Source organism: Pelobates fuscus, chromosome 2 (assembly GCF_036172605.1).
Source record: "Pelobates fuscus isolate aPelFus1 chromosome 2, aPelFus1.pri, whole genome shotgun sequence".
Classification (NCBI taxonomy): domain Eukaryota; kingdom Metazoa; phylum Chordata; class Amphibia; order Anura; family Pelobatidae; genus Pelobates; species Pelobates fuscus.
In genome coordinates this window covers 221,897,283-221,924,178 of record NC_086318.1, presented here as the reverse complement: position 1 = coordinate 221,924,178, position 26,896 = coordinate 221,897,283, and the positions used below count along the sequence as shown (strand labels likewise).

The 26,896-nt window shown below is 42.0% G+C and overlaps 1 protein-coding gene across 1 annotated transcript; it reads right to left on the bottom strand.

Annotated features, from left to right (window-relative positions):
• Positions 1 to 2,277: 2,277 nt before the first annotated feature.
• TFB2M (transcription factor B2, mitochondrial) lies at positions 2,278 to 25,670 on the bottom strand. The gene is made up of 9 exons (XM_063443203.1): positions 25,546 to 25,670; positions 23,720 to 24,121; positions 21,392 to 21,480; positions 11,880 to 12,033; positions 11,422 to 11,570; positions 11,196 to 11,285; positions 10,309 to 10,371; positions 9,458 to 9,609; positions 2,278 to 3,077 (listed from the first exon to the last, which is right to left on the bottom strand). The coding sequence occupies exons 2-9, from the start codon at positions 24,075 to 24,077 to the stop codon at positions 2,897 to 2,899; spliced, it is 1,236 nt and encodes a 411-aa protein (XP_063299273.1). The 5' UTR covers positions 24,078 to 24,121; positions 25,546 to 25,670; the 3' UTR covers positions 2,278 to 2,896.
• Positions 25,671 to 26,896: the final 1,226 nt, after the last annotated feature.

Here is a 26,896-nt window from a genome sequence, read left to right as displayed (position 1 = left end):
GAAGAAAAAGAGCATTCTCCTGAAGAAATATCAGACAGAGAAGGAGATCTATTTCTCCTACGTTTCTTAGGCAGCTTCTCTTGAATAGCCGGCTCTTTCTTAACAGCATCTTTAAAAGATTCAAAATGTCTGGGACACATTTTCCTGAAACCAGCCCAGGAAGGATGCCATATCAGTCTGCTTGGCTTTTTCTAGCAATTCCGTTGAGCACTGATTGCATGTCTTTTTGCGACATCCGTCAGGTAGAGGTACAGCACATTCCAGACAACATAAGTGCTTAGATTTGCTTGTGGCTTTTTTCGGAACAGATGCTGATATCTTGTCTTTATCTGTCTTATCCGGAGATATAGGACTGGACATATCTGTGGAAAAAAACACCAGAATATAATAATTCTAGGAGCATGCATAATGATAGGTGAAAAAGGAGAGTTTAAAGAGTTAAATCTCACCTCAAATCACCTAAGATCCGTGTAGGAGGGCTGGTGACACGGAGAACCAGGACTGCACACCCACCCTTGGGGTCAGGAAGGTTCTGCACAGCTTTCGAAGTCCAAAATTTGAATTTGGTGCCAAACATCGTTTCGCGCATGCGATTCTGTGTTTGGTGGAACGCAACGCCTCGCGGGCGTGCGTTCCACCGCTGTGCGCATGCGTAATGATCAATGAAGGAGGACTGCCCGGGAACTCACAGAAATGCCACAAATAGCAAGTACCTGGTCGCGTTCCGTAATGCAAAACCGGAAGTACTATTGCCACTCAGTTCCCGCCCGGGGAGCTATCGGGCACTCACCTCCCGGTCAGCAACCTGTTGTCACGTCCTGCTCTGTTTTGTGAAGTTGTCTGGCAATGGCTTCTGGTATCCAGTACTCTTCTTACAATTCTTGTTTAGTTTTTCTTGGTTTTTGGTTTTCTATTCTATGTCTGGTTTTCTTTATGCTGGGATTTCTGGGTTCATTCCTGTAATCCATCCCTGGGATTCCCAGTCTCCAGGTTTCATTTAAATGTTTGTTTTATGTTGCCACACCCGTTTGTTTTCCATCATTCACTCTGTTTCAGTGTTCCTGCAGGCAGCTCCTCAAGGCTTCTGCCCTTTCTTGCAGGTAAGTGCTATTTATGTCTTTTGGTTGTTTTGGTATACATTAGGCAGTGTAGGACCTGCCAGATATGGGGTACATTGGAGTTGTTGGCAGGCTTATGCAATGTATGATCATATAGTGTGACTAAACCCCCATGATTTCCATATGTCGTACTTAGTTATTTCTCCTCTTGTTTTGCCTTTGTTATCCTGTCTTGTTTTAGTTTGTATACCCAGTCCATGTACAGTCCTGTCCAGTCATACCCATGTTATGTTCATGTTTTCCTCATGTCTTGTTTATATGTTCTGGGTTCAGCTTACTATCCTTCTCTGGTTCTGGGTTCTACTAGTTCTGTCTTTTTTTTCATGTTTGGTGCCTATCTCTAGTCTTGCCTTGTTTCTAGTATTGGATACAATCTTGCTGCAGAGCCTCCCTATTAAGCTCCTGGGAGGTCTGCTTAAATTCCAAGTTCCTAGTTCCTGGTATCCGCATAAGCTGATTCAGGGTCTTGGTATGTGGCTGCACAAACGCTGGTGCTCAACACCAGGGGGTGTGTGGTTACCCTGCACCAGACCCTGCTAATCCACCTCCACGCTGAAGACTCCCACTTAACATCAGGCATATTGGGTCACGGTCCATGCGCCGCTGCCGCCTGTGACACTGTGTCTGGGTTCCGGGCACCGGACCGCCACCCTGACACCTGTGCTGACCGCACCAATTCTCCACCTGCACTGTGGGGAACCTGTCCGAACCCGTTGCCGGGACAAGAAGAACTGGTATGAGACTCTGGCTTGCAGATTATATGGAGGTAGCAGGCGGAGCACAGCAATTAAATTCTAAGAAGGGGGAGCTTCTTGTCCAGAACCATAAGGAACATCCCACTTGTAAGTACTGCCACTATACGAAGGGGAAAAAAGAGGTTGGTGCAGTGATTTGCATATCTAAGTTTGACAAGTTGTAGTTTATTCTCTGCTTAGAAAAACACTATTGGAACTATAGATTTGTAATTTGAATGTGAAAAGACTGACTGGATCATCTTTTTCCAGCAAAAAAAAAAAAGGTAAATAAATAAGTATGAGAGGCATTTATTTTTTATTTTTTTAATGGACAGAAGCATTTCTCTGACTCCCGCAAAGGCATCTTCCATACTTTAAAAAAGTATATGTTAGAAGAATAACTTTAAAGGAAATCAATAATCATGCACATGTTTTGAAACTTTACTCACAGAATTGTGTCAAGCAATCCTTGTAACCCCTCACAGGAACAAATAATTGTGACAGGACTGTGCATTTTCTTTCTATTTGAAATAATCTTTGGCTACATCTTTTTTGTATTGAAGCTGTACCACCATTTGCAATTTGTTTTGCCCTATAACATTCGATCAGCTCAGTGCATTGGTTCTTTTAGGGGAGAGCAGGATGATAAAAGGCAATTTAGTGGGAACACGCCCAAACATTTTGTTGCATATGGAAATGCATATTCAATTATTTAATAGTACAAAAATGCAAATTACATTATTTTACATATAATTACACAAAATGGATGTTAGACTTCCTTTAATATCAGTCGGTTGACTTCCTACACCAGGGCTGCCTACTAAGTAGATCCCCGGATGTTGTAGAACTACAACTCCCATAATTTTGCATGCCTCTAGAATGACAAAGCAACATGGAAGTTGTCATTTGAAAACATCTGGGGATCTACCTTTTGGTCATCCCTGCTATATATATCAGAAGTAAAAGCAAAATATCCTGCTTGTAACATCTGGAATCAGAGTGGATATTCTTTTATAGAAGCCCATTGAAAGTGTTTTTTCAGCATCATAAGCTATTGGTATTTTCCAACACTTCATTAAAAATCCAACTCTTGCCTAATGTGTCTGACTGTTCCATGGCTTCAAACAGACGTTTATACTGATCAGGATTTACATTCCCCGTTGTTATGTTCTCAGGAATGTCCAGTTCTTTCATCAGGGCTTGGCCATTACCAGGATCCCAGGAACTGCAAACACAAATACTGAAAATTAGAAATAGTTTTAGAAGTAGTCACACCAATAACAATTTTGTTGTATTACACCTGGCGGGGCCTGACTGCCATAATGGAGAGTCGCATTTTGCTCAAGCTCCTCTGCTACACGGGCACTACAAGACATCTTTGGCCTCATCAAGCCCAAAAATCGACCTCACCTAATGACTCACCTGCATCCCGACCTGACTGCAGCACACTGTGGAGGTTGTAAACGTGACAGAAGCTCCCAGGCAGCAAATCCAGACACGTGGCCTAGAGCGCGACGGACGGGACAGGCGGCCGACCTCCTAGAAGGGAGCGGTTCAATGGCCCTACTCACTCTGCAAGCGCCCCGCAACCCCCTACCCCCTCCTCCTTGACTGGCGGGGGTGATCCCAGTCCACTCTAGGGAGGCTTGCCTGCTCTAATGGGCACAGTGGGTGAGGCCACTGGGACCCCATGGAAATCAAGTGAGACCCCAAACATGGCGGACGCCACGTGGCACCACGTCCCTGCAGACAATACACCAGACCTTATGACCAGACTCAACGGAATCTTTGACAAATTCTGGCAGAACCTTAAAAGAAGGAGGCAACACACCACCCCAGAACAGCCGAAGACCCACACACCTCCACAACAGACAGCCTCTGCAAATGCCCCCAAATGGCGGCGAAGCAAAAAGCCCTCATCACGCCAGCAGCACCCGGCACACAGAAGGAAGACTTCTCGAACCAAAGTTAGGACCCCTAAGGTGCTCGAGGATCGCATGCGGCTCTCAGTGGGATAGAAAGCAGAGCTGACGTTGGGGCAAGCACCAATCTTACCAACCACGTGGACCAGTCTGCCTTCGCTAGGCCCTGATTCATCGCAGAGCTCACCGCTGTTCGGGGACTGTACTCTCCCATCAGTAGGTATTGGGTGAGTTGAACTCATGAACTGGGACTTAAAAAGGCATATGACCACTCACCTTCTCTCTCCTCACGGTATCTGCTGACATAGCTCTCTCTAACCCCATAAGTCTCCTTTGCAATGACTGTTTAAACACTGGCCCCTCTGGCTCCCTAAGAGACTCAAGCTACATAGTTAAGCGCTCCTACACCCTCTAATTTAACTCTCTTACAGTGACTGCCTCCTATGCCAGTTGCTTTCATAAATATGATTGATTTCGCATTGCATTTGTTAGGTTTCTAAAGCTTACATTATTTATGAGTGTAGTTCAGCATGTTCATTCATATATTTTATAATTTTGAAAAATATGTGCAGATGATTGTTTCCTTCTGTTTAATTCTACTGTTCTTGCACTGGCTGTCATGGCAGCGCAAGCATGTGTGTTATCTTGTGCACATCAATAATAAAGAATTAAAAAGAAAACACTTTTCTTTTTTTAAATGGCATACAGTTTCAAATACCTACCTTGCATTCGCTGAAGATCTGACTTTTGCAGCTAAGCCATTCCTACCCTTTGTGTAGGGTGGTGTCCAATCATATGCTTCTCACAGAGCTGTCAGTGTAAATAGCTCCTAGAGAAATGCTGGATCTCAGCTGAGAGTGAGCAACCAGGTGTGGGGGAACTAACAGGAATGCTACAAGAGCAGGTGTGCTCAACTTACAGCACCTGTGAGTGTAAAGCCTGTGTGTTGGCGTCAGTTTGCGGTGTGTGTTGATGATGAATGCTACGTTTTCACAACTTCTGTGTGGCCAACCTGGAAATGTGGCTGGCTGCCTGTTACCGGAGGTGGAGTTACACACCGGAAAATAAACTAACATCTATGTACTGGCAGTATTTTAAAAAGAAACACTGTCATACAGAAACCTTACAGAATCACCACTTCAACTAGCAGAAATGTTTATGGTGTAAACAGCATTCCTTTAACCCCGTTACGGCGTTCTATGCCATCCTGCATTAAATTGGCTTTAAAGCCGTTGCGGCGGCATAGAACGCCGTAACGGATTGTGGACCTCCACCACAATCCTCTTCTGGAGGGCTGCCTGACAGCCCAGGCATCCCTCCCCCGGCGGCCATGTGATCGCTCTCAAAGAGCGTTCACATGGCCCCCTAAATCTGGCTGTGGATCTGCCAGCAGGGGGACTGTCTGAAATGTCAAGACAGTCCCCCTGCTGGTGGGAAGTGTAAAAATGTATATATAAGTGTGGGAAGTGTAAAAATGTATATATATTTATTTTATTTTAAAACATGTCTAATATTTTTTTTTTACACTTCCCACCAGCAGGGGGACTGTCTGATATTTCAGACAGTCCCCCTGCTAGCAGATCCACAGCCAGCTTTAGGGGGCCATGTGATCGCTCTTTGTGGGGTAATTGGAGGTAATTCTCATTCCTGGGCTACCACACCGTCTCAAAGGTAACATTACTAATCTGGCAAATTTCAATTTGAAAATGGAAAGTTCTATATTTGACCCTGTAACTTTCCAAAACACCATAAAACCTGTTAATGGGGGGGTACTGTTGTACTCATGAGACATCGCTGATTACAAATATGTAACAGCTAAAATGTCAGACGGAAATAAAATAAATAAATAAATCTTATTTTCTCACATTTTTTTAATTTTATTCATAATAAATTGTTCCATATATGAATAGTTAATGATAAATTAAAGCCTTGTTTCTCCTGAACAAAATGATATACCGTATATACTCGAGTATAAGCCGACCCGAATATAAGCCGAGGCCCCTAATTTTACCCCAAAAAACTGGGAAAACTTATTGACTCGAGTATAAGACTAGGGTGGGAAATGCAGCAGCTACTGGTAAATTTCTAAATAAAATTAGATCCTAAAAAAATTATATTAATTGAATATTTATTTACAGTGTGTGTATATAATGAATGCAGTGTGTGCATGAGTGCAGCGTGTGTATGTATGAGTGCAGCGTGTGTGTGTATGAGTGCAGCGTGTGTGTGTGTGATGCAGCGTGTGTGTGTGTGATGCAGAGCCTTGGTGGGGGGTGGGCATTTTTATTATTTTTTAATTATTATAATTTTAATATTATTTTTTTTTGTTATTAATATATTAATATTATTTTCTTGTCTATTCACACCTGTAAACACAGTAATGGTGATTACTAAATGAAGTAACAAGGAATTGTCACTTCTCTTCATACAAGTGCCAAACCACATATGCTATAAAAACTTTTTGTTTGTTTGTTTGTTTTTGTTTTAAACCAGGTATTTATTTTTTCGGCCCCCCTCCCTGCTTGTTAGCTGGCATGGGAGGGGGGCTCTCACTCCCTGGTGGTCTAGTGGTGTGCACTGTGTAGGAGGGGTCTGGCAGAGCATTTATTTAACTCTCCTGCAGCTCCTGTCAGCTCCCTTCTCCTCTGCGCCGGTCCAGTCTGTCAGCTCCCAGTGTAAGTCTCACAGCCGCGCTATGACCCCGCGGCTCTCGCGAGAGTTACACTGGGAGCTGACAGGGGAGCTCACCGGACCGGCGCGGAGGAGAAGGGAGCTGACAGGAGCTGCAGGAGAGGTAAGTAAGAGCTTCCTGCCAGCCCCCTCCTACACAACCCCTTGTCTGTATTATGGCAATTTAAAGTGCCATAATATAGACATTGACTCGAGTATAAGTCGAGTTGGGGTTTTTCAGCACAAAAATAATTATAAGTGTGGGTGCACTTAATGTGACAGCGGTGAATTACGGTTGAACAGACATATAGCGCAAATTCCAGTTTTTGTTTACGTTTTGTTTTTATCAGAACGAGCACTATTGACTCCGTCCTGAAGGGGTTAAGTAAATAATTGTGAAGAATTGTGTACATGTTCAAGTCCCTTTTCAACCCTATTCATGTGTTAGTAAAATAAATACAAATAACATAGCCAACATGATTCGCTGCCCATAAATAAAGCTTCCACAAACATTTAATACATTAAGATGTATTGCATATTAAAAGACCACTCCGGGCACCATAACAACTTCATCTGAATTAAGGTGCGAAAAGGTCAGGGGCGCCAACATACCTGAAGGTGTTAAAAGAACAGTTTAACCCAAAACACTTCAAGCCAGTGTATGATCGTTTTACCCCTGAACTTTTGCACAGCTACAGATACTTTTCACTTAGTTTTTTTAACGGGGTGCTATGGACCTCACTTTCAGCCTATCAACAGCACTCAGTCCAAGGCTTACCGATTGAAGCCTAGGACATAGAGCAGAGCAGTCAGGTGTCAGAATAATATTTAACCTCTTTAGGTAAGCTGGTACCAGGGACCTACTCTCACAGGATAACACTTTCATTACAATTATTAACAATAATTTATTTTATTTCAATGGTGCATAGGGTGTCCTCTTAAGAAACAGATAATGATCTATGTCAAGGGTGTCCAACCTTTTGGCTTCTCTGGGCCGCATTGAATGCAGAGGAATTGTCTTGGGCCACACATAAAATCTATAATATAATTAATTTATACAATAAAACTTAATATCCCCTTTTATTAATCTTGTTTAGTAGATAACTCCCTTATTTGTTATCCTTATGTGGAATTGCCATATTTAAGGATACCAAACAGCGAGCTAACTACTAAATACATACACGTGTATACAGATATACACACACACACACACATAATCACAGACACTCAAGAGACCTATGCGCACAATAATAAATATACATACGCATACAATCAGACCTATACACAGTCACATACGCACACAATCAGATGTACACACACACGGACCTATACACACAATTACAAATTTACGCACACAATCACGGACCTATTCACAGTCACATACATAAACACATCACAGATTTACATACACACACACAAAGACCCCTCCACCCCCCCAACACACAATCACAGACCAACACACACAATTACAGATACACCCACACACACACACAATCACAGACCTATACACACACACACAATTACAGATATACCCACACACACAGACACACACAATCAAAACCTATACGCACAACCAGACCCACACACACACACAGTCACAGACCTACACAAATACAATCACATATACACAGACCCCCCCACCAAACACACATGCAATCACTGACAACTCATACACAATCATTACATTAATCACTGTGCCATGTAGTGTGTGTGTGTATATATATATATATATATATATATATATATATATACACACACACACACACATACACACGCTCACTACATACAAGCTCACAACATATCAGCTCACTGACACACACACACACATTCAATCCACACAAGTGCATTGACAGACAAGCTCACTGACATACACTCACTACAGACAAGTTCACTGACACACACATATGCTCACTGACACACAAACATACAAGCTCATTCGCTAGCAAGCACATGCACACAAAGTCACTGACAAATTAGTACTTACCTGGCACTGACGACTGTGGGAACCATTTCTTGACCTGGGGGGTGGGGGGTGCGGAGCTTGCATCTGGGGGTGGGACTTATGTGTAAGAGGCGGAGCTTGCATGAGGGGTTGGAGCACAGACACGGAATTGCAGAAAATTTTGAAGTGAGCCTCACAGTGCTTCTTCTGGCCGCCAGCACCCTAAACGCAGCTGCAGCAGCCCCCAGCCTCCCATTCATTAATCCCCTCGGACTGACACAGGCTGTCATAGTCAGAGGGGAAAATTATTTAAATGGCATTTAAAAAATTTTTAGAGCGGTCTGCTCGGCTGCGCCAGTCAAGTACCTCTCCACCCAGACTGTACCCAGTCCGCACTGCTAGCGGTACTTGTCCACAGGCGGCCCGCGGGTTGGACACCCATGATCTATGTAGTATAGGTAAAATGCAGTTACTCTCCTTCTCCAAACAGCTGCGTGCAACACATATGAAAAGCGAATGGCAAAAATCCTAGAGAGCCAGTCAGACTTCTCTCTCTATTGAGTCTTGTGTTGCCACAATTATTCAGAACAGCAAAAAGCATCTGCTCAATGCTGCTGTGAACTTTATACTCAAGTAGTCCTGCATTTTTGCTACTTAGTGAAAGTCTACTCTTTGAATCCATTATTGTTTTTGGTATTTCCATCCACAACCAGAGACGACAGACGTTCTAAACTATGTAAGTGGAAATGACAAGAGAATCTGTAATTCTGAAATTACAGATTACAAGGCAACCTGCTTAACAAGAAAATTAATTGGAAATTAATTATTTTCAATGTAAATGAGAATTACCAATGTAGTGACTTTTTTCCAATTTTTTTTTATTCGACTGTAAAGACTGATGTTTCTATTTATACACCGATTATAAAGCTTATTAACCAGACATTTCCTTTATCACAAGTGACAGTACGTGAGTCCCATATCATATGGGATGTAGTCCCTCCTGTCTGGAAATTTGTATTTTCAAAAATACACACACATATCCAGAAAAATTATGAAATGTCATACACTTACTTTAACCAATCAAGAAGTTTTCCTTTGCGTTTGCAGAGTAACTGCCTAACCATTAAGATAAAGGTAGTGGAGTTAAGGACTTTAAACTGCTTTCCAAATAAATTCTTTCGTGGAGTGAGTCTCACCAAACACATATGGTCATTTGGTGTTGTCTGCAAAAATGAAACAAAAAATGGGTTAGTCTAGTTACACAGTCACATCAGCTAATCCAAGTACAATTTATTTTTATGCCAGTATGTACTAGTTCCTTGATTTTATTTAATAACAGTGTGTGCAACAAACGCAAAGTAACAAATAAATTAACTATGGTAACTGAAAAAGCTTGTGTGGTTTTTTTTTGTTGTTTTTTTTATTTGTAATATAAACCTGTACACGTGAATTAAACATTAACAGGACAAACATGGATAATTCCATAGCAATGTGACATTGCTGTGTTATACAAATTAAATAGAAAAAGAGATGGAAATTTAGTGGCAGTTTTAATGTAGGGATAATTTCTATAGGCTTGTAATAGCTTTAGCATTAACACTGAAATCAAATTTATTCTTACAAAAAATGCAGCATTGGTTTTATTTGACATGTAAAATATGAGTTTCTTGCACATTAGAGAGTTTGCCTTTTAGCTGAAAGCAGCAAGGTAAACTGTTACCGTAGAACTCATCTAAGGAGTTTTGCCTTGAAACTGGCAGGTAAGCTTACACTATAATGGCCCCTGCAATGGTACCAATTTACTTTTATTAGTAAGTCTATGCATGTACTGGAATGGTGCACTGGAAACTTAAGTTTTTAAAAATCCAACATCTTCATAGTATCTGTTGTCTCTCAACTGTATAGGGTCTATAAACACATACCACACTCTTTCCTCCGAATGTTTCTCTGAATTTTGATGGCGTAAAAAAAGATGACCAAGGCTCCTGAAAAATAAATACAGGAACATTGTGTTGTAAGCTTAGGAGGTTAAATACATAAATTTTAAAGAATAGTAGACTCATTTCCATATATCAAGCTCTCCAACTACAAACACAGACCACAAGGAATAGATTGTCCATGACACATACCAAAATCTCAATAAATCAAATTACTACAGTAAAACTTGGACACAAAAAAAATACCACATCACTTTATTCAAAAGGACTGCTCACAGGTAAAAAGAACATCTATACCCACAGCTCAAAAGGGGCCATTTGTGCATCCCTACCAACCAATATACAAACAGTATGTCCATTAAAACCTCTTAATCTATACAATAATTTTAACTCACTATTGATTGTGGTTTGAGAGAGTTAGTTCTTGGGATTTGTGTGTGTTGAAAGCAACCTACTCCTGAAAGGTGATTCGAAGGTTGAGGGTGCAGACCAGATGCTCCCTTGCTATTATAAGCTGTTGGGTCATGCAGGGAGAGCTTGTGATAGAGTTTGGCGTGATCACACTCAAATAAGTCTGTGTAGCTGGAGCAAGTTTGTTTTATAGGCAACTCAATCCACGGTATTATCTGAATTTTGTATGCTTAATTAAGATTTGACGTCAATCCAAAACCTGTAGGCATGGATACGATAATTTGTAGAGTAGGTTTCTAGATAAGTTAGGGTTATAAACATGCACATGTCAAGTCATCAGAGAACGCAAAGATTATACAACTTAACATTTATTGGGGAAGGGGGGCGCAAACACCTAGCAGCTACGGAAGTATAAAATGATGGAAACATTTTCAAATCAAGAGATATTGCACTGTACTTACCATATGCAGAAGCTGAATGTCATAGGCTGCTTGACACAGCACACCTAGAGCCTGGTAATTACGCATATCTCCAGGCGGACAGGTCAGTTTCTAGCAAAGAATTATGCTTAATTAGTCAATGCTGGTTAAAAACTGCTTTACAACAACCATTTAAAAATAAATACATTCTTTTTTTTTGGGGGGGGGGGGGGGGGGAGAGGGGGGAATATTACAATTTGAAACGTACCTTATAAAGCTTTTCACTCATAAACAGATTTAGCTCTATTCGGCCATATCTATATATGGAACGCTTTTCATAAATGGAGTAGATGTGTTTCCAAAGGAACTTACTTTCAATTTTTTGAAAGAAAATCCCAAAAACTTTTAAAGGAACATCTGCAAGACAAAGCAATGTCATTGTGTTTGTGAGACAAAAAGAAACAATTAAAAAAATTAAACACGTTTAATGAAAAGAAAAAAAAAAAAAAGCTACATTAATTTCAGATCATACGAGACTGTATTAAGAAGGAAAAAAAGTATATAAAAATAATGGGTGGATAAACAAACAAATCTAGAAAAAAAAACAAAACAAAAAAAAAACCTTTTAAGTCCAGATGCTTATTAAAAAAACAAACAAACAGAAAAACAGAAAACAGTTACATTTCTTAAAAGCATATGGACAGGGGATAACATAACACAACGCACCTGAACTCCAAGGAACCTTGGATATCCCCAGTTGTTTAAACAAGGTTTCAGAGTACATAACGGGAGGCTGCATAGATCCCTCACCCAAAGGGTCTAGCTTGAAGAAATCACAGTGAACTACCCTGAGTTGTCCATCAGTATTATTGTGCAATTGCTGTAAAATACAGGAGGAAGATTTCCAACATCATTAAAGTATCAATGTACTGCAAGCTGTCTGAAATGTTACACTTTACTAGTAGAATACAGTTTCATTTTTCTGCTGGCTCCAGTGAATAAACAGAGCAGTTCTCACCACATGATAAACCAAATGGTGGAGTAAATAGATATGTATAGTGACCATACAGATCCTTTAATTAGGGGTTATTATAAATGAAGCAGCAATGAAGATAATGTAGCACTGCAGTATATATTTTCTAAAATGAATAAAGTGTTACGTTCAGCAAAAAACAGGGCGCAAGAGAATACTGAGAACGGGCAGCAGCTGAAATAGCCTGCCCTTCGGTGGATCCCCGCTCCATTCTCAAGCTGGTTTTAGCTCATCTTGTGCCATTACAGAGAGAACATCTCTGAAACATATCAGACTGGTCCCACCCATACAGGCAGTCCAAATCCGAAATGCCAGCAAGTCCCCTCTGCACGAGAGACACAGCAACCCCAGACGACCGTTTCAGCCTTGTTAGGCATCATCGGTGAGGCATAGCTAATATCTCTCTAGGCACCGTGAGCAAGGGGTCCACGTCTGGATTACCATTTAAACTTGTGGAGAGCAAAAAACGGGGCGCACGAGAATAAGGAGAACGGGCAGCAGCTGAAATAGCCTGCCCTTCGGTGGATCCCCGCTCAGTTCTCAAGCTGGTTTTAGCTCATCTTGTGCCATCACAGAGAGAACATCTCTGAAACATATCAGATGACGTGTTACGTTCATCTTTATTAAATCTCCACTTTCATTACCCATTCCAAAAGGGAACAGACACATCCCAGAGTTTTTAATATCTTTAAATATATATATTTTTAGTTCTCTGCCAAAGGAATAGAAAGGAGAAACAAAACAAGGGAGGGTGGAATGAAAACGTTGAATACAATTTTACTTCTTATTTTGGTGCAAGTTATTATCTGTCGGGTTCTTTCACATGTTGCCTCTTTTGCTCCATAGTCATCACTTGACGTACACCAATTTTTCAGAGATGCAATGGATTTCTCAATCTTTCTTTTACTTTATCCTCCAGAAAAGTGTTGTTTTTTTTCCACCACCATTCTAAATTTGGTGGTCTTTTTGAAATGGATATTCATTTAGATTGTGAGCTCATTTGGGTAGGGGCCTCTTCACCTACTGTTCCCATATGAAATAAGATTGGCTGAATGTCTGGACCGTAGGAGTAGAATGGAGATTAAAATATAACCTTTATTACGTGTGTGTGTGTGTGTGTGTGTGTATATATATATATATATATATATATATACACATACACATATATATATATATATATATATATATATATATATATACACACACACACACAAAAGTAAATCTTGGCACTCACCCTCTTGATGTTATAATCGATAAATCTTGCCTTGGTGCTTCCTTAGCGTAAACATATAAACCAAATGGGAGTAAGGTGCACTCAAAAGGTCTCCGTTCCTTTAAACTTTTTTGTTTGTATATCACATCAAAAATTGTTCAATCAATTTGGTTTATATATATATTCCTAAAGGTTCCTAAAGCGTTAACCATTAAACAGATTTGTTAGACACCATTGCTATACAGATCTAAAAGTATTATTTAGTAGAAGGAAGGATCCTCCTTCTCTCAAGAAGTCTGGGTACTTACAGACTGTACTGACTGCTAACCTAGTGATAGATAGCGTTTGCTTGCTTTCAAGTACAGGTGCCTTTGAAGGCACAGTATAGAATCTCTGGTTAGCAGCATCTTACATGTCTCTTTTTCTTTATATTTTCCCATTTTTGAGTTGGATATTCTCATGTGCATTTTTGATTAATCCTCGTTTGATTTATTTTACAGACAACAGGTTTTGAATTGCCCAACTTGTCTCTGATACAGACAATTTGAAGATACATTGTTGCTCTTAAGAGTAGAGTGGCAGCTGTGGCCAGTGCTTTAGACACCAGCACAGCTCAATTCTTTAAACTTAGTCTATATTTTAGTGGCTCAGAACCACTACGGTGCAGGGACATAATATAATCTTTTTAAAGCCTTGGCTCCGCTTCACTAAACATTTCTAACTCATCTTTTTTTGTTTCTAATTGTAAATACTTCAGTATAATTTCTATGAGACATTTTTTGTTGAAACACATAAGTACTTTAATTTATTAGGTTGCTTTTCTCAACCATAGGATTTACTCCTATTCAACTAGGAATACCCGACTTCGTATTTTTTGTTTAATGGTTAACGCTTTCGGAACCCAAGCGCTTTTTTTATATACACACACGTAATAAAGGTTATATTTTAATCTCCATTCTACTCCTATGGACAGGACATTCACCTATTCTTATATCATACATCAAATGGGTTCCCCCTGGCCATTCTAGTACTCCCATCAGTCTTACAAAAATACTGTTCCGGTATGTAATATGTTTTATTAGAATTAAATGTTCATGTTGTTTCCCATTGTACAGCAGTGCAGAATATGCTGGCACTATATAAATAATTGTGATTATTAAAAATGGTTATGATTATAGTCCAATTAATAAGAGACACATATCAGAACACATTGATACATCTCCCCCATTATTTCTGCTGCTCCTCCAATTCAATGTATGCCCTGGCTATATCAGGGCTGAACCAGATTGTGATGTAATTTACTAAATCGTTGGTATACACAATTTTTTTTTTTTTAAACTAAAAACACAGCATTATGCAGGGGAGAGAAGGAAAAACAAAAAACAACCAGCAGGAATGATTTATTGCTGCAGCTTTGGATAGGCAATTGAGAATGGAGAGAGATAACATAAGTTTTATTTACACAAAGCCATCAAAGCGTTGGAGACTTTTAACCGGTTATGAGAAGCAAGTTCCAAATGGGTATGCAGGAGACATGTCTTACTGCAAGCATAACACCCACTGAAAACATGATTGATGGTATCAGCAGAAGACAGGGGAAATGGAAATAAATTAAAATATGAGATTTTAGTAGTATTAATGGAAGAAACAATCAATTTTATTAAGACACGGAGGCTCCTATTATGCTGCACTCTTTCTTTATTTCCCTCAGCAGCAAAGAAAAAACTTTATAAATATAACAGTAGTAACATTAACAGTCTTAGGTGTATTCTTCCTAGTAACAGGAACAGCCAATCAGGAACAGCCAATCAGGAACAGCCAATCAGGTTCCACTTCTCCAGCATAATAGGCTCTGTCAGCCAATCCTGTTCCTCTTTCTTTGCTGCTCCCTCAGTTAAGTATACCTGATCCCTCAGCTCCTTAACTGTGGGATTATTATATCATTATTATATCATTATTATTATTATTAATTATTATTATTTATTACTATTATTCTTATTACTACTATTAGTATTATACCGTTATTGTATTTTACTGTTATTTGAATTCATTGATTGATTCATTCTAATTTCGCTATATTTTTCTTGCCTTTAATCCTTTCCGCGGTCCAGCCCGTTCCCAGAGCCTAATTTAACGAGCGGCTCGGGGACGCCGGCTGGAACCGCATTCGGCGCTTCGCGCCCCTCCCTGTCATTACTGGCGCCGTGAGTGGCCGCCATCCGCGGAGCTCACAGAGCTCAAATGCCGGTTCCCTGCTCGGCGCTGGAGTGTGTACACTTTATAGTGATCACACATACGCCGCGAGCACAACTTACCGGCTAAATCCCCCTATTTTTTCCATTTCTGCCGCCCGCGGCGGCCATTTTCTTTGCCTTCCCGCGCTCACACACAGCTCCACCCCCAACGTCCGGACCTCGGAGTTGGGTTAAAGCTGTAGTGGCGGTCGGACGGCTCTTTGCTCCCTCCTTGCTATTTCCTACTTATTACCTGTGAATCTTCTATTTGGTCAAACAGTTTAAAGTTTATGTGAGTAATTCATTTTTTGTTCTTAGAGGTATATTGTTTCCTTTGGGTTAATCAACCCATTTTAGTTTCAGCTCTAGATATTATTAGTACTACCAGTGTCATACTAAGCATGCCTGGTGAGAAAGATTTACCCACCCCTTCTGGGTCCCTTGTCACCAAACCAGGGAATGTTACAACACCCTCAGGGGTATCTGAAATTGGAGCGGCTAACCCCGCTGATTTTACTCCCACTGCTGATATGCAGTCTATGATTGACGACACTATGTCTCACGTTATGACTAAGGCCCTCACATCGGCCATGGGATTGATGTCTGAATCTTTCTCGCAGACTCTTACGCAGGCTCTGCTTGAGGCACAGAAATCGGCTCAGCCGACCGTTACCCAGGCCTTGCCAGTAGTGGTCCCTTCACACCCTCACACTGGCCGTAAGGCCACTGCAAAAACCAAACACTCTTCAATCTCACAGATGGACAGCTACAAACCTGTCACAGATGGCGCGCCTAATATACCACCGCGCAAAAGAGCCACTAGCCGGGCAAAATCGGCTAGGTTATGGAAACGGGCAAAAGCCCAACTAGATTCTGAGTCAGATCTCAGCGAGATTGAAGAGGAAAACTGCATGGATACTGAGGATCTATCAGATCCCGAATCCGATATGGTCGAGGACCATGGCCTCAGAGAGCATAATACGCCTCCATCTGAATCGTTTGACATGGAGCTTAAGGTCCCAGACGATGCAAACAAATTAGTTGACCCCTATGGGGAACCCCTGTTCGACCCCGATGACCTACGTCATCCAAGGTCAGCAGACTGGTCCCCTTCGGCCCATGTGGCCAAATACGTTGCATCAAGGACTCGCAAGCCTTTAAATAAGGCAACACGCAATAAACTAAGGGCAGAATGCCCACGCCCTACTGTCCCGGACGAGGCCTGCAGAACACCTGCAGTAGACCCAAAAATCGTCCAATTCCTGGGCAAGACTGGCTGGAAGCCTAATAAGGGCCTGGATTTCTCCCTGCGCAATTGCCAGGATAAATTACTGGATATATTGGGCCCAGCAACCAAAATTTTTGATATGGTCGAAAACGACCAAGACTTAGATCGTACCGCCATAAGTGGTTGGATTCAAAGAGTAATATGCCTGATCGGCAATGCCAACTGTGCGATAGCCTCAGAGCGTCGCAAGGCGATCTTATTAAAGATAGAGCCAAAATTGGTAAATATGGCTATTACCGAGCCGGGCACCCAGGCCCGTGGTCTCCTGTTCGGAGACAATTTTGTCAAGGAGCTTGGCTCCTTTGTACATACTTTTACTGCCCTAGACAAGGCGCAATCAAACATGCGCAGAGTTTTCCACCCTAAGGTTTTTGGTGGGGCCGGAAGAGCCAGGAGCCGTCTGTCCGGCCGTGTTAACAGGGGTTCATTCCGACAGAACCGAGGCTCCTACACTGGACAAACCTCCTTCACGGAGCACCGCAACACCCCGGCCTTCTTCCCACAACGTGGGCGGCCATGGGTTGCTCGTGGATCACGTGGCACCAGACCAAGCAGACGACCTTATGGTAAGTCATCTCCTACTTCCTTCTTCCCTAGGGGCAGTGGGGGGCAGACTCCGACATTTTTCCCATGTATGGTCACACATTTCTTCAGATGCCTGGGTATTGAACACAGTAAGAGGGTATTCCTTAGAGTTCCTGTCACTCCCAGTACAAATCTCCCCGCCACGGGGAATGTTATTCTCCCAACAAGACGCCTCTCTTGTTTCCAAGGAGGTCTCAGAATTGGCACACAAACAAGCCATCTTAGAGATCCCTATGACTACCCCAGGCTATGTGAGCAACCTATTCTTAGTTGCCAAGAAAGGCGGCGGCGTCCGCCCAGTGATAAACTTGAAACAGCTCAACACTTTTATTGCCTACAACCATTTCAAAATGGAAGGCATACACTGCCTCCGAGATCTCCTCCAACCATCAGACTGGATGGTCAAGTTAGACCTACAGGACGCCTACCTCACTATACCAATCGCACGTCAACACCAAAACTTCCTCCAATTCATACGGCAAGGAAGAAAATGGAGATTCGCCTGCCTCCCATTCGGTCTATCCTCAGCCCCATGGTGCTTCACAAAGCTCCTGAAACCAGTGGTGGCTCTACTTCGAAGTCGAGGGGTTCGTCTAATAATCTACTTAGACGACATCCTCATCATGGGTCAATCCAACCACATTATCAAGACCCATCTGACGTGGACTCAGAATCTCTTGCAGAACCTGGGTTTCCTTATCAATGGGAAAAAGTCCATCCTGTCCCCTACACAACGCATAGAGTTCTTGGGCCTCGTAGTGGACTCTACTCTACAGACACTACACTTGCCGACTGCGAAACTGGCCACCATAAAGAAAGAAATCAGACGCACTCTGAAGATTCCCCTGATCTCCCTAAAACAATTGGCGAGAGTGATTGGTCTCTTGGCGGCCTCCATCCAGGCCATCTTCCCGGGCCCTCTACACTATCGAGCGCTACAGCGCCTACAAGCCTCTCATCTGAGAGACGGGTCCTCTTACGCGGACATGATCTCTCTGGACACAGAGGCAAAAACAGAACTCAGATGGTGGCTCTCCCATATGGAAGCATGGAATGGCCGGGCCATTTTCGGCACCACACCAGACATAGTAATAGAATCCGATGCGAGCTTGCACGGTTGGGGTGCGCGCTGTGGCAATATCTCTACAGGTGGCAGATGGTCCGAAATGGAATCTACGCTTCACATCAATTGCCTGGAACTCCTGGCCGGTTCTTTTGCAATCCGCAGTTTCTCACCGACTCAAGCCCGATGTGCCATCTTATTGAAAATGGACAACATATCGGCAGTACGTTATATAAATCACTTGGGCGGGACGAAATCCAAGGTCCTGGCGAATCTGGCACGAGACTTTTGGCAGTTCTGCCTGGCACAGGGCATCTCGGTCACAGCGGAGTACATCCCGGGCCTCTGCAACACAACGGCGGATTGGTACTCAAGACACCTCAGGGATTCCAGCGATTGGCAATTGGATCCCAGGGTCTTTCAAGACATCCAATCCCTATGGGGCCCTCTGGACAAGGACTTGTTCGCCTCCCGTTTGAACAAACAACTCCCCAGATTTTTCAGTTGGAAACCAGACCCAGAAGCACTGGCAACAGATGCATTTACCCAAGACTGGTCCTACACAAGGAACTACGCGTTTCCTCCCTTTGCGTTGATCCCCCGATGCCTAATACACCTACGGCAACAGATGGGAACGACAGTGCTCGTGGCACCATTATGGCCGTCTCAACCATGGTTTCCTTCTCTGTTGGAAATGGCGGTAGACATACCCCGCACGCTCCCACACTTCAACTATCTTCTCCAAGACCCGGACGGGTCCCCTCACCCCCTGATTCAACAGGAACTACTGCATCTCACGGCATGGCTGGTTTCCGGGAACCCTACTCAATCGACGGGGTTTCGGAATCAACTCTCCAACTTCTCGAGAGCGCATGGGCACCTGGCACGAGACAAGCTTATAAATCTGCTTGGAGCAAATGGCACAATTGGAGCATGGAACGGAACCTGGATCCCATATCGGCTCCTCTGAATTCGATCCTGCAGTTCTTAACTGCATTATTTGAAAACGGCAAAGCATACCGTACGGTGAACCTCTACAGATCGGCCATTTCGGCCGCACACCAGGGCATCAATGGCGCACCGATAGGACGCCACCCATTGGTATGCCGTCTCATACGCGGCATCAGATTTGCACGACCCCCGCTACCACGCTATTCAGTGCTATGGGACGTCTCCACTATCCTCCTTTTCCTCGAATCTTGGCCGGATAATGCATCACTATCGTTGAAACAACTGTCGGCAAAACTGGTCATGCTCCTATGCCTCATATCCTGCAAAAGGGTCTCAGATGTTAGAGCGTTAGACATCACCGCACGGTCCTACACGCCAGAAGGGGTCACTTTTGATATATCACGGAGAACAAAAAGCTCGACAAAGAGAGTGACATACCCAGCCTTTCCTGACAAGCCTCTCTTATGCCCGGTTAAATGCCTACAACTCTACGAAATGCGCACCATGACGTTGCGGGACCCAAATAAACATGAACTCTTCATCTCTTTCCAAAAACCACACCTACCGGTGTCTACCACAACCCTGGCCCGCTGGGTCAAATGGATCATGACTACAGCAGGAATTGACACCTCCATATTTTCTCCTCACTCCATAAGAGGAGCAATGGCTTCCAAGGCCTCTTCCATGGGTTGTCGCCTGGAAGACATTTTGAAAGCGGCCGACTGGTCCTCAGAAACCACCTTCCGTGATTTCTACTTCAAACCAATACAACACTTCGCAGGAACGGTAGTTTCTCAGCTTTAAACCAGCATAATAGGAGCCTCCGTGTCTTAATAAAATTCAAGGATTTTACTATTACCATGACGTAAAGTCATGATTTTATTAATGACACGGAGGCGAGTATTATCCCTCCCTCCCACCCGGCGACGGTGGAAAGGTAGACGGGAGTTGGGTAAGTTGACCTACGGTAAGTCATTTTAACAGACTATTAATTACAGTTATACTTGCAACCAGATGAATCTTCACTATGATAGTCTTTGTCTATACATTCACCAGTAGGTACAGATTAAATAATATCCCCTTGGACTAACATTGACCAAACACTAGCCCAAATACCTATGATTATGCATACACCCAGTTTGATGCTAAGGTATTACCATATTTCTCCTCTTTTACAGCCTAATCTAATCTACATCGAAAGGGACAACTCCTTCCTGTATAGTTTCATGGTCGGTTGGACACTTTACTACTTCGGGACTGCAAATAAAGAGGAACAGGATTGGCTGACAGAGCCTATTATGCTGGAGAAGTGGAACCTGATTGGCTGTTCCTGATTGGCTGTTCCTGTTACTAGGAAGAATACACCTAAGACTGTTAATGTTACTACTGTTATATTTATAAAGTTTTTTCTTTGCTGCTGAGGGAAATAAAGAAAGAGTGCAGCATAATAGGAGCCTCCGTGTCATTAATAAAATCATGACTTTACGTCATGGTAATAGTAAAATCCTTGAATTGTATAACAACATGAGCCAAGCCAGATGGTTAAAAACTGCAACCCTAGAGCTGTCATTACAGGACCACTTTAATGCCATAAATACAAATGTTCACTGCCCTTACTTTCTAGTAGACCTCTATCCTAGCACTCTTCTCCATCCAGCAATACCTTGATTTTATATGTCACTAGAGAAGAAATCTCCATCTCTGTGTGGACTACAGTGTTTCTCATTGAGAGAAATGCTTCCTCCATCAAGAAGCCTGATTGAGAATTACAAAGCTCTAAACAGTTATGTTTGGATTTCAGATTCCAAATATCCATTGCACAAAATTCAATTCATATTATATTAAGTTACTAAAGTAACTTAGAAATATACCTCTAATGGTGGAAGAAAGGCAGTCTGACTTTCCAGGGCAACAACTTTGACACCAGCATCCAACAATGTCTGTGTAACGACTCCAGGACCTAAATGGAATATAAACAAGTTTTTAATCAACAGTATTTCAATAGCCTTGAAGAGTGTGTGTGTGTATATATATATATATATATATATATATATATATATATATATATATAGAGAGAGAGAGAGAGAGAGAGAGGTTTACACACACACACACATTTTTATTTTTTATCTGAAATTCACTTTGAGTTCTCACTGTAGTAAACAACTCTGACAATAAAAAAAAAATTAGAACACTTACATATAAAAAATAAACCCAGCCTCCTGTCACCTATCTCCCTTCCACGACAAATAGAGGGCTAATCAGCTTATCAGTATGCAAGAACATCAGCTTACACCAATGCATGCTTAAACTCTTTTACTGTGTTAACCTCTAGCTGGCTGATCGCTTTAGGAAACATTCACAGTGATCACTTGCATTAGATATAAGTTAAGGCAATGTAATCACTGTGATAAGCTCTTAAAGTCACATCCCAAGTGTGCTATGGTGGTTATGGTGCCAGTTGTGCCCAATGTAGGTAGTAAAACCATTTCCTAACAGTTTGAGTTCTTACCTGGGATTTGCAAAGTAGCTCAATGCAGTTTCTGTCTCTCATAGAGGACATGACTGCCCTTTGCAGGCCCCAGGTAATAGTAAACAGTTTGACTACTTACGCGGGGGGGGGTGCCTGGAACTTCTGATACCATAACCACTACAGTATGCTTGGAATGTTCCATTAATTGTTAGTTAGAAGTAGTATCGAGGTGTGATGGTGAAACATATTTTCACTTAAATAGATGCTATGGTGCCAGGAAAATAACGCCGTTTGCCAGGAAAACGGCTTTGTTTTCCTGGCACTAAAGGTTTCTAACGGTGCCCCACTCCCTCTCCCCCGGTGTCGAAGGGGTTAAAACATCGTCAGTCACTTACCTGAATCAAGCGCCAATGTCCTTCAGCGCTGGGCCAGGCAATGGCCGTACTCGTTTTAGGATTTTCCCTTAGAAAAGCATTATTAAAAGCTTTCCTATGGGGAAAAAAAATGTGGTCCTCATGTAGAGCGCGAGGACATCCAGCATCAGATAATTGACCAAAGGTTTGTTTCAAACCAGGAAGCCCTCTAGAGGCTGTCTGGTAGACAGTCACTAGAGCTGGAATTACCCTGCATAGTAATTATTCAGTTTCTCAATAACTGCAATAATTACTATTGCAGGGTTAAGGGACATGGCACCCAGACCACTTCAATGAGCTGAAGTGGTCTGGGTGCCTACTGTGTCCCTTTAAATCAAACATCAACACTCCCTGCCTCCATTACAACAGAAGGACTCTACGTGCCCGGCTGAGCTAACTAATTGAGAGCGATGATCTGGGTCAATTTAAGTCTATGTAAAATAAACACAAATAAAGACATTGAAGTACTAATTTAAAAGTTGTGAAACCTGCCTGTTTGGTATACTTCAGAAATGTGTTAAAGGACCACTCTAGTGCCAGGAAAACACTCGTTTTCCTGGCACTAGAGTGCCCTGAGGGTGCCCCCACCCTCAGTGTCCCCCTCCCGCCCGGCTCTGGAAAGGGGAAAAAGGGGTAAAACGTACCTTTTTCCAGCGCTGGGCGGGGAGATCTCTCCCTCCGATCCTCCTCCGTTCCGCCCCGTCGGCTGAATGCGCACGCGCTGCAAGAGCTGCGCGGGCATTCAGCCGTCGCATAGGAAAGCATTATCAATGCTTTCCTATGGACGCTTGCGTGCTCTCACTGTGATTTTCACAGTGAGAATCACGTAAGCGCCTCTAGCGGCTGTCAATGAGACAGCCACTAGAGGATTTGGGGGAAGGCTTAACCCATTAATAAACATAGCAGTTTCTCTGAAACTGCTATGTTTATAAAAAAAATGGGTTAACCCTAGCTGGACCTGGCACCCAGACCACTTCATTAAGCTGAAGTGGTCTGGTTGCCTAGAGTGGTCCTTTAAGCAAGCATGTGGCTGCCATTATATTATTATCAGCTTCAGTTTTTTTTGGTACTTTATTTGAATATCAATTCTGACTGTTAGACATCATAAATAATTTAAGCAGAAATCAATTTGGTTTGAAATATGTGCACTATATTCTTATACTGTCCTTGTCCACTACGGGTTTGTGAATAAAAAGGCAAAAACAAGAAAGTCCCACAAATCATGTAAATATATGGTAACCTATTTACATTTTAGTATTAAAGATACAAACCAGACCCTTGTTGAGGATATGAATGACTGTTCATTTGTTCAGTACCTGGGTTGAACTCCATAACAAGAGGCTCTTTTGCTCCAGATTCCCATGGCTGAAGGCATTTTAAAACAGTCTTTGCTAGTCCAGGGTCTGTAATGAACCTTCTGAACTGTCTGCTGGAATTGGCAAGCTTCAATTCATTACTGAGATCCATAAGATCAATTTCCCATGAATCCCTCTGCTTTTGACCAGCAATGGCGGACATCCCACGGGAACAAAGATTATGCACAATGCATTTAGGAATTAGTGCTAGTCTTTTCATCTTTGAACATTGTCTGTAACAGCAGAATAAGGATGCTCCAGCCTGTGGTCCAGAACGCAGCACACAAAGCCCCAACCGTGCCCCACTAAGTGAGGACATTTTATGAGGAATGGAAGAGACCTTTTAAATATGATGGTTATTGCCTGTGAAAGAAATGTGAAATTCTGTTTTTACGCCAAATGCCTGTTTCCATTATATACATTTAGTACACTGTAGAAGAGAGTTGACCAAAGTGTAGATCCCTCACTACTCAAGACGCTTTGTCTGTCTTAAGGAGACTAGACGTTGTAATTGATAAAAGTAAAGGACACTATGAGAACTGTCTAGTGGAGCAACAAAACCAGTAATGTGAGTTAACAGCAAGTCATTTTAGCTTGATTAAAAATAAACAGTCATTAGTACATGGGTGATGTACTTTCTAGAAATATATACTTTTGTGTAGTGTTTGGATTTTCTGAAATATTTTACAATGCAGGGTTAAAGGGACAGGGGCACTGCATCCAGACCACTTCAATGATATGTTGTGGTCTGGGCGTTTACAGTGTAACATAAAGTAGTCCCTACATTGTGAGGAAGCAATACTGTAAGTTGTGGTGTCTTTGGACTATTTTGCAAAGTCCCTAGGGAGGTGACATGTAGGCTTGGGTGATGTATGGGGAGACTGGAAAGGGAGATATAACTCATCTGCTCCTCTATTTGGCCTCGTGCAGCAGAAACTGACAGGTACCACCACATCACCTGTGTACTCTTGCCAAAGTGAGAGAACACCAAAGAGAGATTTATGGATGATCCTGTGAGACCCTCCATAAATATTCTTGTATATACTCGTTGAAATGCCAATGCAATGTACTTTTCTAACTCTGCAAGCATAAATTAAAAATGTGAAATAAATGACTAAATTGGAAAAACTAAATAATTTTTTCCAGATCAGTTACTTTTGTCTTCAATTTAAAATTCACTGGTCACCCGCCCCTCCAAAAAAAAAAAACAACAAAACCAACACACAATTAAAAATTATGTTCTTAACCCCTTAAGGACCAAACTTCTGGAATAAAAGGGAGTAATGACATGTCACGTGTCCTTAAGGGGTTAAACAAGAACTAAAATAAAGCTACTAAGGGAGTTCAGTCTAAATTATAGCAGTGAGAGGAAAACCAATTGTTTTCATGATTACATCTGATTATAAACAAGATCACCAAACGCATACAATGTATGTCGAGTTAATCTGCGCCCCTGCAAATAATTATAGTAATGTCACATCTTACCCAACCAATCAATATCCCAACATGCAAAATGTTGTCTATACTGTAAACATTACGTTGTATCTGTTTATTTTTCTCCATTTATTAATAACTGCAATTATGCTTAGAATGGCGCTGCATTTTCCTAGTGCTGCAGATTATGTTAGTGAACTATTATAACCATTATAACATGCTGGCTCTATTTTATACAGCAGCAACACATGTATGTGCACGATGTAGCATTGCGAAATATCTGCGCAACACAATTTTGTAACCAGTTTAAGAAGCCTGACGTCTTTGAGCTGTCCCACATTGCAGTCACATACCTGATTTTAGAGGGTCCCCGGTCACCCCTTGATTAATGTGCACTTTCCCTTGGGTGACCTTGTCCACGGTGCTGCTGGCTAAAGCATGTTACTTCAATCCAGCATTGGAACGCAGAACCTGCATACCCACTTCCGGTTCCGGGGCAGACAGCAGGGCTGTGCTAACCAGCTAAGTTGTACTCTGTGGCACTGGGTCTGTACAGTAATGTGGATGTGGATCTATCCCTTTTTTTCTTTTTATCCTTTTTAAGTTATACATAAGGAAAAGTAGTAGGGTTTATTTTTATTTATTTAGTTCATACAAATGATTTTTTATGATTCATTTTTTTAGTTATACATGAGAAATAGTCATGTTAAACCTGAAGGTTGGTTTAGTCAAACTTCATAGCCTTTGTCAACTTTGTCATTGGCTGTACTTGATTCCTTCCAGCGTCATGTCCCTTCTGGGAGCGTCACATCACTGACACTCTGTATTGACTGGCACATGATTGCAAGAGTCAATACAGGTCGATTGGTGGCCTCGGGCATGTGTGTCATTGGATGTGCACACCCAAAGCGTGAAATTCCCTAGATACACAAAGATGGCGGCGCATGAGAGAAGTCCCAGCGGGACCAAGACAGTGTTGGAAAAAATAAGTGAAGTGGTTGGGGGGAGAAGGTCAAGAAGGAAGGTTGGGGGACGGACCCAGAAGAGAATGACAGATACGAATTAAATAAATCGTATCTTGAAACACTTCATAGCCAAAACGTTAAACAAAGTGATTACTCAAACTTTATTTCTCTGTATTACATCACAATGTATTTACCACCATTTTATTAATAAACAGTAAATGAAAGCAAATATAAAACTGTGTTGTAAATGTTTCTGTCATTATAACTACTATGAAAACATCAATAGTTTACATTGCCACAAAAAAAGGACAGGATCTTTGCACTAAAACCACTTTATAGGAGATGGCAAGGTTTTCTTGTCCAAAAATCATTGAACCAGGCTGACATTTTATTTCGTGGAATGCCAGTTCTATGGGCTCTTACCCTATTTATATGTAGAATGAAATCAGTGTTCCAAATGAGTTTATGTTTTTCAAAATTGCTGAATAAATACTGTTAGAGGAACACTAAAATGTTACAAATAGAAGCCTGTATTCCTAATGATTTAGTATTCTTATTTGAAAACAACCCCCTTTGCCATATAAATAATACAATGAATACGTTACTTAGCATGCTCACCTCACCTCTCCAGCTGCTCACCTCTCCTCCACCAGCAATGTCATGGACAGGGCCGGCGTGTCCTATAGGCGACTTAGGCAGTCGCCTAAGGCGCACCTGTCCTGTCAGTCCAGCCGGGTAC

Bases quoted from the DNA above. Each gene is read 5' to 3' on its own strand.
- TFB2M (XM_063443203.1), bottom strand. From the start codon at position 24,077: ATGTCCTCACTTAGTGGGGCACGGTTGGGGCTTTGTGTGCTGCGTTCT. The intron at 12,034-21,391 runs GTATATTTCTAA...TGTATTTTACAG, and splicing joins CCTTTCTTCCACCATTAGAG to CAATTGCACAATAATACTGA. The intron at 11,571-11,879 runs GTGCGTTGTGTT...TTTGTCTTGCAG, and splicing joins CAAGGTTCCTTGGAGTTCAG to ATGTTCCTTTAAAAGTTTTT.